This window comes from Pinus tabuliformis, chromosome 9 (genome assembly GCF_031772625.1).
Source record: "Pinus tabuliformis cultivar Carrire ecotype Pingquan chromosome 9, CPIR1, whole genome shotgun sequence".
NCBI lineage: Eukaryota > Viridiplantae > Streptophyta > Pinopsida > Pinales > Pinaceae > Pinus > Pinus tabuliformis.
In genome coordinates, this window is record NC_142307.1 from 1775032391 (window position 1) to 1775048753 (window position 16363).

A 16363-nucleotide genomic window follows, 5' to 3' on the forward strand; every position below is an offset into this window, starting at 1 on the left:
ATCACAAAAGTGATTTTATCTAATTAATATTGATATAAATTATCTTATTTAAAAAAATAGATAATATAGAAAAATTAAAAATATTTTTTTTTTTATTGGGTTGAGAAGTACTTTCTAGTTAAATATGAAAGGAAGGTTGTAATATCTTGTTATGTTATCTAAATGTTTTGACTAGGTCAACTTACATATAAAAAGAAATTATAATTATAATTATAAATATTAATTGTTAATAATTTTTAATAGTTAAACCAGTTTAAATTCATTTTAATTATGGATATATTAAGGGCAGAGAAAGATCAAATTTTTTAACCTTTCACTATATTTTGAAAAATTTGAAATCCAAAATTAAAATAATTATAAACTGGTAAATTAATTTTCAATTCAACTTTGTAAAAATTTTAATTATTGTATAACAAATCTTTAATTTCATTTTCATAATTTTAGAAAAGTAAATTATTCAAATATTAAAAAAAAAACTATTATATTATTAATAATTAAACCGCTGAAGATGATCAAATCTCTATACCTTTCTCTGAGTTTTTTCGTTTTGCATTTAAAAAAAGGTTTTCACTTTGAAAATTTGTAAGAGATTTAATCCTTATAAACTGAATTCAGATAAATCCAGATGGTTATGGAATTTAATTTTGTAAATATTTTAATTATTTATTAACATAATATTTAATTTCGTTTTCATAATTTTGGAAAACCCTACTACTAAAAAACCTAGCCAGAAAAAACTAATAATATAAATAAAAAGAAAACATATACATAGTTAACCGTTCATTCACTATAGATCGTTGAAAAAAGGCATTGGAATTATATGAAATATGGCATGCAGTCAGATTATCCACCACGACAATTGCAGTGGATCTCTGAGGATGCATAGCCCCAAATATATACATAGACAGCAATCTTACTTATGCTTCATAACCACTGGAAACTCACTTGTATTATTTATCTCAAGTGATGTATAAACACCACGAAACTCTAGACCTGTAAGTATTCCTGGCAGCTACAATTTAGGACAAACTATGATGGAAAAGTATTCGGATCTAATGCACTACCCACAATCTTTCTATCTAAACTGGCCTAGTTCTACTAGTGCCACTGAACCCACTGGACTGAAACTGCTGTTCCTCACCCGGATCATCGCGTTAATTAAAGAGGTATGGTTCTAATATTATTGTTACCGAACCCATTGGCACGAAACTGCTGTGCCTCTTCTTGATCATCGTCACCGTTTTCGCCGGAGATCTCCTCAAGAGATCTGCCTTTCGTCTCCGGAGTTAGAAACGTGAAGAAAAAACCCATGGCGCAGATAATAGCGAGGAGCAGCAGAGCTTTCTTGATTCCGATTCCCGTGGGGTAACCTGTATCCGTCTCCTTTTGATGCGTGCTCTGCGCAGCGTAGAGGAACCCAAATGCTCCCACAATGGCTCCCGCTTTGCCAGCTGCAGCGGAGATGCCGTGGCACGTCGACCGCAATCTGGCCGGAAAGATTTCGGCGGGCACGATGAAAGTTGTACTGTTTGGCCCGAAATTGGCGAAGAAAAATGTCAGCGAGTACATGATTACGAAGGCCGTGTGCTGCCCGCCGCAATAGCCGCTGTCACACTTCTCCCCTCGCCAATGGTAGTACGGAATTGCAAGAGCGAACAGGAAAACAGTCATGAAGAAGAAGCCCATGAGCTGAATGGCGAATCTTCCGATGCGGTCTATGAGAGCCACGGTGAACCAGTAGCCGGGCACCGTTGCGCAGATAGCAATGAGCGACTGGGCTCTGCCTACCTTGTAAACTTCGTATATGGCGTTCATTTTCTTGGCGGCGGGAAGCCATCCGACGGCCGTGTAGATGTCCTTCTGGAAAAGGTTGTTGCTGTAGAAGGCTATGTCCAGAAGAAACCATGTGCTCGTCGTCCCCAGAAGATGAAGGCCGTGGCGCCTTGCGAATTCTCTTGAAAATAGCCCAAATTGTTCATCGCCGCCCGTGGTCCTTTGATTTGCGGCCGATGGTTGCTCGATGTCGACCTGCAAAACCTTGGCCATGTCAGCAGCGGCCTGCTTCGTGTTCTTAGCCACGAGCGCCGTGTACCGGGCCGTCTCCGGCATCTTGAGACGCCAGTAATAAGTGAGCAACGCCGGGATGGCTCCGAACATGAGGATTATTCTCCACACGAAGTCCGCCTGCGGGGCCGTGGAGAGCACCGGGTCTTCTTCGAATGTGGGTCGATGGAACGCATGATTGAACGCCGCGGCCACGATGATGGACACCGCGCCTCCGGTCAAGATACCGAAGCCTTGCATCGCGAACACGGCCGCAACAAAAGCCCCGCGGGTTCTCTTGTTCGCGTACTCTGACATTATCGTGGCTGACAACGGGTAGTCCCCGCCGACGCCAAAGCCCAGCCAGAATCTGAAAAAGCAGAGCGTTGTCATTACAGATTTGGCCGTGTGGCCAAACGAGAGCCCGCTGGCTAGGGCACTGAATACCATAGTCATGAGCGTCATCCCGTAGACTTTCTTGCGGCCAAGTTTGTCGCCGAGCCAGCCGAAGAACAGCTGGCCTGCAAAAGTTCCACACAGGGCCACGCCATTCACTGCTGCCGACACGTTAGGCGGCAACGATCCGGGTTTGCCAGTCGTTGGATCGTAGTAATAGATTCTCCCCAGCAGCTTCGTGACAGTTGTAATGCAGAACAGATCATAAGCATCGGTAAAGAAACCCATGCCGGAAATTATGATCGCCGTGAAATGATACCATTGCGTCTTGGCCTTGTCCAGTGCATTGAGCACCTCTATCTGCTCCCCTCGTCTCGCCATGATCGATCCTCAAACTCGAATCCCGATCCCTAAATCACATTCACCGCAAAAAAAAACTCATCAAAATTCAAGAAAACCGCCGCATAAATACCAAAAAGCCCTAAACCCGGCTTTTCTCCAAAAGACCAAATCCCAGACTTCACCTATTATGATACGATACCTTACCTATACAAAAAAAAAACCAAGAAACTGAAAACAGTACAATCTGGACGCAAAGGGAATAGGACTCAAATTATAGAATCTCGTATGCTAATCCAACTCAGAGAATAAAATAAAAATAAAGCAACAGTAAAAACAAAAATAAAAACCTGGCCTGGCCTATATACTCACTGGATATGAAGGTACGAACCTCCTTACTGTATATACTAACAGAGTTTCAGGGACTCCCCGTGATTCAAGACTCCCGCAGGCTTTCTTGAATCTCTTCCGTTGTGATCTCGGAAGCGGCCGATCGCACTCCAGATGTGATAAGTCTCATAGGATATATGTAATGCTAGGCATCGGTGATTATTTAATTAATCCGAAGAATAAACGCATGGATATTCCCGGATATTCGATCTGACAACACCTGTTGAATTGTCTTCGTTTTCTTCGAGCCGTAAGTGTCGTAGTCCGCCGTTATAATTAATTTTTTTTTTCCTCAGAAATTATAATTATCCTTTTCTTTTTTCCTAAGAAATTATAATTAAACTTTTTATATATATTCACTTAAACGTTTATATTGAAGGTGAAATTCAATAATCGAATTTTAGAAATGGACGGCCATCCACGGCTCATGGAAAATTCAAGAACGGAAGCAAAACCTAAAAATTAAGCAAGTGCACGCGTGGTATAGAAGATACCTACACTTCCTGATGAGAGGAGCGAATCTCCGACTTCGTGTCCCAATGGAACTCTAACAGCAATAAGTCGAGTCAATCAATAAGACCAGTCCATGTAACTAATGGTTTTAGTTTTTGTTTTGTTTTTCTATTCTTTTACGTTTTTTAATTTGATTCTTAGATAAGGAGTCACATAATGGGTAGATAAATTTGCTTCATGAGGTCATAAGGAGTGTACTTGATGTCCTCTTGGCCTTTTTGGGTTTTCTGTATGGCTTGGGCTGCTATGCTCTTAATTATATGATACATCTCAAGAATTCTATATAATTTCTATATTCTATATAATCTCTATGATGCATTCTAGAATGAATAACCAAAAATGCATTTTAGAATGAATAATCAAAACATAAACTTCTTCGATGGGTTTTTCGCTTCATGAAGTTATAAGGAGTGTACTTGATGTCCTCTTGGACTTCTTGGGTTTTCTCTATGGCTTGGGCTACTATGGTCATAATTATATGATACATCTCAACAATTCTATATAATTTCTATGATGTGTTTTAGAATCAATAACCAAAACATAAACTTCCTCAATGGGTTTTTCTTCCAACAAGGTATTTCACTTCATATCTACCTCTATATTTACATCCACCAATGATTATTGTGCTTTCCCTAAGACTTGTATATGAAATCTATGATCCACTTTCTTTTCCTTCTACTTTGCTCTAGTGAGGTGAGATTGTTGGGAGGATGAAGACATGGTCATTGTTTTTCTTACTCCCATAATAAGACCCCATACGCTCAACCAAGATGCTCCAAATGGCCAGACTCATAGCCTTATCACTCCTTCTAAACTACGGAGGTGTCCCTAAAACTAAAGGGTTGGCCTCAATATTGGGAAAGGTTAGGGCATTTCACTGTGCTATATTACTCTCGCTCTACATCTTGGCATGCTCCCCATTCCAAGATGTTGTCTCCAGTTTCCTTTAGGAAAGGGTTACAAAAGTTAAATCTTCTTATCCCAAGGCCCATGAAGCTCTATCTAAGGTAACTACAATTTTGTAAATAGATAGGAACACACCAAAATTCAGGAATAATATACCTTGTTACTTGTTGGTTCATTCCCTAAAACAATGATTGCAAACCATTCCCTCTCATCTCTCCTTCCATAATTGTTGTGACATACTTCATCCATAGTTTAACATCTCTAAGAATATCAAGTAATCAACTCCTACAAATTTCATTATTTCCAATGTCTTTCATTTTCTGAATTGATAATGAGCTTTTGGCACTCTCCATTAACAAGAATTATTACAAATCTCAAAGAGGGGTTCACACCCCTCCTCATTTTTTATCTTCTCTATCCCCTTATTGATGAAGAATGACGGGGGTTTTCATGTGGACGGGTAGAGGGTGGATACATGCAAGAAATCACCTCCTCCCATTCAGACAAATGACATAGAATTATTATTATTATTTGTCGTAAGAATTATAATTTTTTTTCTAAATTTTACATTGATGATGTAAGCATTATTTATCTGAGAGCATATTTATCATACTAGGTTGCAAATGCACCTTGGTTCTATCAATGCAACAATGTTTGCATTTGGGAGCACAAACATGGCATTTCAAAAAGTGTTATGATTGAAGTTGAAGGAGAATTCAACAACAAAATCAAAATGAAGAGATCAACAAAATAATCATCATATTTGATATTAGTTAATCTTCAAGGAATACCGTTAGGATTTTGAAGTCACAAGATTTCATAATCCTTACAATAAATGGGTTTCCAATCTATTAATACAATGTTTGATTTTTTCTAGGAAGAATATGAAATCCAAAATAGAACCTTAAACAATTAAATGGTGGTAAGACTTACTATCTAACTACCACTTGATAGTTAATGAGGTTGTATAAAATATTAAGGACAATTCATATGATGTTCCCCCATGCCTAGGTATACATAATTTTTAGGTAAATTTCAACTTATAATACCATTCTTTTGAATTAAGGAAATAAAGATATGGCTTGTGACATTAAAGAACTCATAACAAAAACCCATAAACACTAAATATATGCAATGCAAATGCTCATAATCATATTCAATATTAGAAGATAAATAAAGATTAAAATAACATAGCCAAACTATAATATAGAAAACATAGAAATAACCTATCTTTATAAATGTTTCACCAACTAAATTGCAAACATTGGATATTTCGCCCACCTGTAAGATTTATTGTATATTCACTCTCTATAGTAGGTCATCCTCATGCTGAGGCTATGTTTCCGTAAGGATGGGTTCCTAGACTAACTCTATCACTCATAAATAGTTTTCTCACAAGATTTCTCTATTCACATAGTCACATAACATTCACAACTTTAAATTACTCAACTGGTCCATGAAAATATCAACTCCCATCACCCTTTCCTTTCAACTTGCATGACCCAAGGAAAATAATCATTTTCTTCATTATGTAGTGTCGTAGGATATTACATTTCCCTTCAGGGATCCAGTGCTACTGATAAGGAAATCTTAATGCTAGAAGCTCTAGAGACGCTTATCCATGGACAACTTTGTTAACAATGCTATTTCATAAACACATTCAATAATATTTTCATGCTTGAATAACAAGTATTATCTCACACAACCACTAACAATGGCTCTCAAAAATAGGTATTACATTTCCCTCTAGGGATCGAGTACTATTGATAAGGAAATATTAATGCTAGAAGCTCTAGAGACTCTTATCCATGGACAACTTTACTAACAATGCTAATTCATACACACATTCAAGAATATTCTCATGCTGGAATAACAAGTATTACCTCACACAACCACTAAAATGGCTCTCAACAATAGATATTAAATTTCCCTCCAGGGCTCTACTGCTACTGATAAAGAAATCTTAATGCTAGAAGCTCTAGAGACTCTTATCCATGGACAACTTTACGAACAATGTTAATTCATACATGCATTCAAGAATATTTTCATGTTGGAATAACAAGTATTACCTCACAAAACCACTAAAAATGGCTCTCAACAATAGAATTCTTCTTTTATCCATGAAGCAAGAACCACAAAGTGTATGAGAATAGTGAATGAGAAACCCCAAAAATCGAAAATGGTAAGGTTTAATATGCATGTCCTCCTAATTTCTCATGGATTTTTCAAGAAGCTTACATACCCATCTTTTTCTCAATTAATTATATTATGGGATATAATAAAAGGCTTAGCCTCTCTAGATACCCTCATCACATGGTATATAGTCCATATACTCTTGTCCTCTTCCTTCTATAGTTTGTGATGTGTTTCATTAATATAATTGGAAACCATTGCATAGCTAGGATCTCTTACATTTCATCGTATATAAACATACATTATTGAAATGGGAACCAAAACCCAAGATATTACAATGTAAAAGTAAAATTAAACAAGAATAAATAAAATAAAAACAAGAATAAATAAAGCGGGAAATGAAAATAATAGAGTAGAGGAATGAGTAAATAAAATGTTATCCTCTTGACTTCCCATTAATCTCTAGTTCTCCCATAAATTATACTAATTTAAATCTCAAAGGAAATTTATCTTCTTACTGGATAGAAAAAGGGAGTAGAAGGTGGTGGCACATAAATCGTTGAGTTGCATTATACCCATAGCTTACCTTAAAATATTGAACAACCATTCAAATGTTTGTTTTCCCATTTGAATTTCCTAGGAGAATATTGTGTTAATATGTGATGGATTTTCCATTTATGTTAATTTTTGCAGTAATTTACATATGAATTTACATGGAACATAATTTAGATTTGTAATCATTTGTTGGTTATATTATTGGTGTGAATATGCATTCTATATTGTAGCTCTATGATTTTCTCCTTAGTTTCATTCTTTTTGGCCTTTAAAGAACACGAACAACTTTGTACTCCTCACCATTCAATGTATTTTAAGATGAAAAATCATTCATTTCCACTAGAATTGTTGCAATTTTTTAGGGGGCTCTTGGTTCTATTAATTCAATTTTATTGATGATTGGAATAATTTTCCATTGACAATTGAATTTACTTCGTCACCATACATTTCCCATGGTTGTTTGCTAAAATCATACATATAAAATATGATATGAATTATCTATATTGTGTTAGGACAACCATACACTACCAATCTTTAGTCCAAGAGGACATATGCAATTCATACAAGTTGTTTCGAAGAAGTATGACACTACACATAAGTTGTATAGGCCATACATGGCCCAAATATGCCATTTTTTCCTCTTGATAGAGTCATTTGATTGGGGTCGGTGCATTGGACTATTAGTTGGCCATGTGCTTGGTTTGAAAATATATCGTTGGTAATATGTGGCATGAAATTAAAACATCAAATTTTAATTTCTCAACTCTCTCACTGATTTTGACATTTAATGTTTCTAATATATGTGGGCATCTCTTAGTCCAAAGCCTTAGTGTGAAATGGCTTCATTTTCTATGAAATATAAATTCATTTCATATATGTCCAAATAGTTTCCATCTCACATATTTTTCACTAAGGGTCATATTATTTGTGTTTTTAATGGTGTCTAAGTGGGCGAGAGTTTAATTATAATCCATTGACAAGGTTGAATGAGACCATGAACTCAATAGGGATTATCCCAAATGAGTGATATCAATTAGACTTTACATTATTTAGAATATGGAATTCCTTTGACTTATGGCCTGAACACCTTTAGATAGTTTTGTTTGATTAGTTGTGGTTTTTCCTGCCATTTATGTATTTTGGAAGCAAATAAATGAGATACAACTAATATGATATATAACATGTAGAATGATTCCTATGATAACTAAAAAAAAAATTATTAGGTAAACATAGCGCCAAATACGATACTAATTTTAACCTTAGTAAATTGTTACTTACAAAAATAAATGCAATAATCTAAATAAATACCTGTATTATAGAAAAGTTTGGTAATGGTTGGTGGACTACAATGTTATGATGGAGGCTATACAAAAGCAATATGTGAACTAAACAAAAAAATAAGGAACTTATAAGTGACAAAAGAATACACCATGAAATTAAATGCATATAATAGTCTAAAAACCCAAGAAGTTCCACAAGGCACACATCTCATAACTTAATTATGTCTCTAATAAGTTTGGCTAGTATTAGCATCTTATTCACTAAATTTTCATATAAGAGTTTAGAAGACGCACATGTAAAAACATTTTAAAATTAGAATAATTCTTATTTATATAAATAAAAAAAAGTGGGAGAAATTATGAATTTAAGACACTCGTTTGGCCTCCTCCTTGACTATTGGTTATCTCCATAACTTAGAATTAAAGTCCCTTTGACTATGTTGGCATACAACTTGGTTGTGGGCATTCTTATTTAGGCTATTTGAAGTTTCATCCATAATTTGACCTCCTATTTGAATTAATGAAGCTTCTTCTCTTTCTCTTGTCCATTTTCTAGCAAAGGTCACACATGCCTAAAAAATTACACTAATTGTTTCTCCATGAGAAAAGGTATGCAATTGAAGCAAATCTCTATATGTTGTAATGTTTTTAGCTTATGCTTGTCCCATGTGTTCTCCACTTTATATCGTATAGTCTTAATTAATTTTATGTGCCTAGTATGAGCCTTAGCGAATCATTGGATAAATACTTCATTAATCTTAGTGAGAGCATTTATAACTTTTATGATGGAAGCAATATAGCCTTGAAACTCTTTGGAGACTTCCATTTGTGAAAAAAAATTATTCTTGGGTCTAAAAGAAAGGAAGTGATAGCCCTCTAGTATATTATTTATACATTTCATATCCTAGTAGAGTTATTGAACTCACTAATTTGGATTGGATCATCATATTATTTACTATCTATATTGATACAAAACATTTGGAGGAGTTAGCTTGCAAGGCCATTTTAGTGATATATACTAGTATCAAGGTTTGGAACATTCTAGGGACATATTGAGGAATAAAATATTTTGTTTTTCGATTATAGGGTCTAAAAATTGTGTGCATGCCTTCATATTGATATACACATTGATTCCTTTCCAATGGTGTGAAAATTTCCTCAATCGAAGTTGGTATGCAAAAATGATTCCTCCTGATAGTTGACCTACCTTCTTGACCACCATGGTATGAGTGGATGCCATATTGTCCCCCTATTACTCACACATGTGGGTATAGTCATTTGAGGAATTTCAAGAGGATTATAGAGGGATCAAAACCTCATCTCAATTGAGAGTTGAGAAAGTCAAACCTATAACCCTGGATGTCTATTAGGCCATGTTAAATACTGGGTCATTAGGATGAAAAGGGGTTCCATTATTTTGCACTCTACATGTTCCATAACTAAGAAAAACATCTAGGAGTTGTATTTTCAAAGCAAAATGGAGGAGGAGAAGGGTTTTGTAGCATCTATTTAGGTCATAGGGTCGAAGGTAACTCAATAGGAGTGGTCATTCCATTGTACATGTATTTTTATAACTAAAGAAAAGAAAGAAGAGAATATGCCTCACCTTGTATCTAATTTTTCTCCCATATTTGGTTTATGTTGTAGCAACTACAACCACCCTCTGAATTTTTCCTATGCTTCATTTTGGAGCCTCCCTTCCTGAAGTGATTTTGGTTTTAAGCTAATATTTTCATGCCATGCGTGTCGTCTTTGTCTCTAGGTACAACAGTTGTTGAGCTTCTCTCTAGCAGTTACAGTTAACATGGCCTCCACGATACCTGCATCAAAGGAAATTGTTGAGAGTAGTATCGAGGAAGTAGTTGAGCAGATGCCAATTAACTTGCTAGTTTACACAGACACTTAGATGTTAGTTGAGAAGGACACAAAGTTGACATGGAAGAAAATTACGGATACTTTTGTAGAGGACTTCAAGGAATACTTAGAGGACTGAGACATTTATATCAGTATCCAACGGTCAATCTTATACAAGGTTGCATGCAAGTACCCTGCCTTCCCATGTGTGGAAATTATTAGCTGGATTGTGTCACACACAAATCCATTGACTATGACATTGAGCAGTGCCAGCGGGATAGATCTTTCCACCTTCAAGGTGGAGAACTATCATCAGATGTATGATTTACCTCAACCGGCGAGGTGCATTAGAACACTTTTCTATGCCACCCACAGCCTGGTGAACATGAGAGATATAGTTAAGCACTGGGTGAAAGAGCCGTCAAAGTTCAGAAAAACACCAATTCATGTTTACAAGACAAAGTCTCTCAAGAAGGCCTACCAATTCTTGATCATCTTCACATGCTGAATATATGGTCAAGAGAGCACAAAGACCTTTGCTGAAGGTTGGGTAGTTGTATTGGACCAGTTGGTGAGTGATGAAAGGCCATTCAATTGGTCGGACTTGTTAGCTTATCAGTTGAAATTCCATGTGACTAATGTCTGGAATCTGCCCAAGGATAAGAAAGTGAGATTCTACATATCCACATAATTACTAGATGTAATATGTTCCCAGCAACAACATCCTAGCATGAGTTGGACATGGACACCAAAAGAGACTATCGTCAACATTTATTGCAAGTTTCTTTCTGATTGTAGCTACCAAGAAGTAGTTGAAAGGTTGACTGACCATTTCATCATCCCATTGTACAAGATGATCTTTGATTAGGATCCAACCTACATGTCCTAAGAAGCGATGGAGGCTATATTTAACATTGCAGATTGGTATGCCTCACCAAGTGGCACCTTCATTAGAGTGTTTAGTAGAGAGAAGCCTCCACATGTTCAACCAAGGTATGCCACTGACAAGCTGATCATGCAAGAGGTCTCATATCACCTCTCCACAGGGTTATCAGTAGGAGTGCACAAGAAGAAGAAGGCACCATGGACCATTCTTCCTTTGCAGATCAGGTTATATGAGATTAAGAGATTGAAAGATGAAGATGTTGAAGCTAAGGAGATATTGAAATTCGAGTTTGGCACCAAGTACTTTAATCCATATGATCCCCATAGTATTTTCAAGAACCACTATGCGAAGGTGTACTATCCATGGATCCACAAGACATTTCATTGGAACGAGGAGGACCCTTGGAGATATTGTTACAATAAATCTAAGCTCCACGAGCCAGTTGCTATAGCCATAGCTTGGAAGGCTTGTCTACAGGTAGAAGTGGCACAGGAAGCAGCAACAAAAACAACAATAAGTAGCAGCCAACACAGGACAAGGGTAAGAGGATGATTGACGAGATCCCAAAGGCAGAGAAAAGCTATAAGGTAAGAGAAAATCATATCACTGAGAAAGTAGCTTTGGTAGTGGAGGTAGAGACGGAGCATCGACTAAATAGAGTAGAGTGAAGGAAGAAAGAAAAGAAAAGGATGCAAAACTAAAGTTGCATGAAACAGAGAAGAATTTGAAGGAAGAGAAAGAGCTAAGAAGGAGACAAAGGGAAGAGAAACAAAAACAAGTGGAAGAAGAAAGGCAAGGCGTGATGACAGAGCAAACAACTCCCATATAGGTTGAGGAGTTAGAAAATCCAGTAGCTGAAGAAGAGGGTGAATAGATGCAAGATCAGAGCTTGCTCAACAAATTGAACAACTAACGAAAGTGACAGACATGGAGCTAGGGTAGGAGTGATAGAATGAAGACACTAACCTTATGCCGAGAGAACCCAAGGTCACCTCTAATTCTCCACCACCTACAGTGTCAAAACTAATCCCGAGCGAGAAAGGAGAGGTTGTTCTCCTTAATGATGATCCGGTGATGGATCTGTACAATCTTTCATTTGACAAGTTTTAGAAGAAGATTGTACAAGTGCGGAGGAAGAAATTTCTGGATGATCATGCATCACCTGCCTTCATGAAGGAAAGGGTGATAGTTCTAGATGTTAGAGAGCATCGAGATGCCCTTGTCAATTCCACCTTGTCCTATGCAGGAACCACAAGCTCAAAGGTTAAGTTCCTATTGGAAGAGAATGAACAAATGGCAAAGAATTTCTAGGCTACCAAGCAAGAGGCAGAACAACTCAGAGAGAAGAGTGCATTTTTCACAATGGCAGAGATAAGGAAAGTGATACTTGCTAAAGTATTAACACTTGAGACTACCATGTGGAAGATTTGTGATGGATTTGTCACCGTGCATAAAGTAGTTGTCTGTGTGCATAGATTACAATAGAAGAGAAAATATTTTGTTCAAAATCTCAGGAACATACATGTTGCCATCACCCATGTGCAAGAGTGGACAATGTGGTACTGTTGAGAAATGGAAACAAGAAATTCCAGTTTAATTTGTTCTTGAATTAAATTGAGAATTAAAATCAAATCTTATTCTCATAACAACTTGTAAATAGTTAATTAAGTTTAATCAACTTAATTATCTTAGGAATTGCGAGTTGGAAGACTTTCTATAGTCATGTATATGTTCTCCCTAAGTTTTAGGGGTTTAGTATGAGTTTAAATTGAGTTGGAAATTAGATCACTCAATTTACTGAGTTAAGTTCAATTAAATTAGTTCCAAACTGTTTGAGGAACTAATAGAGAGTTAACAGTCAGTTGGTTCACTAGTGCATCCACACGTGTCACTCTAGTTAACTGGAGTATCCCTCATCAGAAACTCATGCATGTCGATTATGAGGAAGACCCGGTTGAAGCTAGAGTGCAGGACAATGTACTATCAGTTGTATTATTTACTAGAGTGTAAATATCATGCATGCATCAAAGATTGATTCAATGTTTGGATTGCGCAGTTTTGGAAGCATGAATTCCCTTTAAACACAAGATATTCATCCTAGGGATTATGCAAGGGATTAGGGGCTTGGAGAGCTGCAAAATTTTCTAAGTGTTGGCCAAGAGCTTGCTTGTGAGTTGAGAGAGTTGACCATACTTGTGCAGAATTTTTCTAGTGAGAACAATCTTTGTATCTTCACTCATAATTATGATATATGCAATACAGATAGCAGGGTTTTGAGCAGTGGCTTTCCCCAAATACATCTTGTTTACTTATGTGCCATTGATTTATCTTCTTCTTGTTCATATTATTTTCATCGATCTATTGGCTTCTGCTGGTTGAAAGTAGAAGTAGATTAATGTCTTGTGCTTTAGTAAATTGCGTGAGCTTGTGAATCTACAAGATTTTCTACAAAAGGGGCCCCGCTTCACTTGCCAAAAATGATGAAGACTCAGGCAGAGCTGGAGAAAGAAAAGGTTTGGATGTTGATCCAGAAATATGAGAAGCTCACCCCATTCGTCACCATCATACAGGCCTCATATGCACAATTGTACAAGATTTTGGATGTCATGGTGAAAATGCACAAGATCCCTTCAATCGGTTCCCTCACTAAGGCTAAACACAAGAACCAAGTCCAACTAGAGATCGACAGGTACATGGAGTAGCTAAGGCAAGAGGCCAATAGCTATGACTTGGAGCTGAGAGAACATAACATGAAAATGTACATTGGTGGTCCCATCATGGTCAATACCATGCTGCACATGCTTCGGGATGAGTTGGATACAGGTTCCAAGACCATTTACCTAGATTCTATGGAGGCAAGAGTCCACTATCGAAAAGACACCATCAAGCAGTTTGGGGACATCATCACACAATACCAAGCTTGGCATGAGTACATGATCGAGAAGCACCAAGTGGAGGCTTCCAAGTTGGTCTTTCCCTAAACTTCGGAGTCATAGTGTTTTGTCTTGTTAGGCTGTTTATAGCCTATTTTGTCTCATGTGGGTACATGTGGAAAATATAATATTATTTGTAAACATGTTGTAAGTGAAATTCCAAGTTTCATAAGTGGAATGTGAAAGGTCATCATGTTATGTAATGAGTTATTTGTAAAGAAGTTGAAGAGTCACGAGGGTAGTCAAAGAGTCACAAAGGGGAATGTCAAGGGTCACCCCACCCTTTATTATAAATAGAACCTCATAACTCATATAATAGACTTTTGGGAGCTAAGATTTTGGCTAGGCTTAGGCTTAGAAAAGACTTGGGAGTATTGTGATGAGCCTTGGCTTCTCCACAATGTAGAGTGGGTATACTTCTTTGGAGAAGCAGGTGTTTTTTATTTGTATTGTTCCACTATTGGGGCTAGTGGCTATCAATGGTGTATGTATGGATGGAACATTCACTTATAATAATAATAACAAAACCAACACACTTTCATGCATATGTTGTTACTATAGTTAGACTGTTCTGGTTGTTTTAGCAATGTATGTTGGTTAACTTACACATTTTCTTATGAACTACTTTGTATGCAATTGTATTAATCTTGTTTAATGTGTGTTGTTGGATTAACCTATCGCTTTAATTTGCAGACTATTCTGCATTTTAACTTGTGATGTCATTCCGCTCATGTGTTCCTTTCAAGCTGCGTACTATTACATGCTTCTAACAGGCACACTTCCTTTTCCCCTCCATGTGTTAGAACCCCCATGCATCTCACTTGACTCGCCACAAGGTCACACGCTTGCTTCCATCCAAATTTATCATACTTATCTCTACACGCTACCATGGTGAAGGAATTACATTACCGCCCACTGTTGGGACTCCTACTCCAAACGACCTGAGGTCTAGTTGGAACTTCTTATTGGGGAGATCCCCTGAATGTTGGTGGGTCCATCACCGTCAATAGTTTCCCAAGATAAATCTCGTGCTTATTTATGTGGATGATATTTTTCTCTATTTTTCTTTCCATTCTTATTTCAATTATTTCATAAAATGTAACAACCTTGGTGAAAAATTCCATATAATAAAAGTTTAAAAAAGGAAAAATAATAACCAAGGTTGATGGGACACTTATTCCAAGTTGAATGTTGGGCAAGACATCATAGTGTGGGTGTTCATTTGGTTATTAATGGATAAGGAAATTGTGAAAGTTAATGGCTAAGGCTTTGGAAAGGAAAAATGGCATTTTTGGCACATTTATTTATGAAAATAATGGAAATTAGGAGAAAAGGGAGGTGAAAGGTCACAAGTTGCACGTGAGTAGGAAAATGAAGGAAAATAATGGAAAATGGAGAAAATAGAGGCCTCATTCATAAAAATTCTTTTGAGGATCAATTGGTATGGTAACCTTTTGTCAGTTCAGTGTTCGAGCTCTCTCATTATTCTCTCTCTCTCTCATAGTCTTGGGTACTTAGAGTTTTCTTGGAGCACTCTTGGAGGGTGTGGAATACTTGTACTTTTGGAGCAAAAAGGCAAAGGAAGAGAAGGAATGTGCAAGAGGACATCGAAATATCCAACTACAACGAGATTTTCTTGCAGGTACCGAGTTGCATGTATGTTTTCCTCACTAGTTTTGGCATTCATGGCATATGCATGTGGATTATTGGTCATGATCTATCACTACGATTGTTGGTGGCCAGAATTGTAATTCAATTCCTTAACACTTAATTTTCAAACTAGGGCTACGTAATCTTTGAGGTGTAGCACAAGAAATGAAAAATATTCTGGTCTCAACCATGTAAACCCTACTACTTTTCTTACAATTGAATTATATAGAATTTGAAGGAATAGTTTACAAGAAAAACTTAGTTGTGCTTGCATAAAAATGACATTACTCCACTTTGGAAACTGGATTCTCCCAAAGGCTGTAGCCAAAAACTTTTTAGAAATTCAAAGCATAGCTATTAATGACTTAATTGTAAAACTCAAAATAACTTGGACATCGAATATGTTCTTATACTTTTAGTTTGAGTGCTAAGAAAATAGAGTAAATTAATATTATTGTTTGTTAATTATGTTTCTTTCACCTGAG

At 36.7% G+C, this 16363-nt stretch overlaps 1 protein-coding gene across 2 annotated transcripts; it reads right to left on the reverse strand.

Moving 5' to 3' along the window:
• Positions 1–792: 792 nt before the first annotated feature.
• Positions 793–3305, reverse strand: LOC149155874 (putative inorganic phosphate transporter 1-3). Of its 2 annotated transcripts, none has more exons than XM_089446109.1 (2): positions 3151–3305; positions 793–2849 (listed from the first exon to the last, which is right to left on the reverse strand). In XM_089446109.1, the coding sequence occupies exon 2, from the start codon at positions 2818–2820 to the stop codon at positions 1159–1161; it is 1662 nt and encodes a 553-aa protein (XP_089302235.1). In that variant the 5' UTR covers positions 2821–2849; positions 3151–3305; the 3' UTR covers positions 793–1158. The 2 variants fall into 2 exon arrangements, with proteins under 2 accessions (XP_089302235.1, XP_089302236.1); XM_089446110.1 differs by having other exon boundaries at positions 3170–3298.
• Between the last annotated feature and the right edge of the window lie 13058 nt (positions 3306–16363).

Bases quoted from the DNA above. Each gene is read 5' to 3' on its own strand.
- LOC149155874 (XM_089446109.1), bottom strand. From the start codon at position 2,820: ATGGCGAGACGAGGGGAGCAGATAGAGGTGCTCAATGCACTGGACAAG.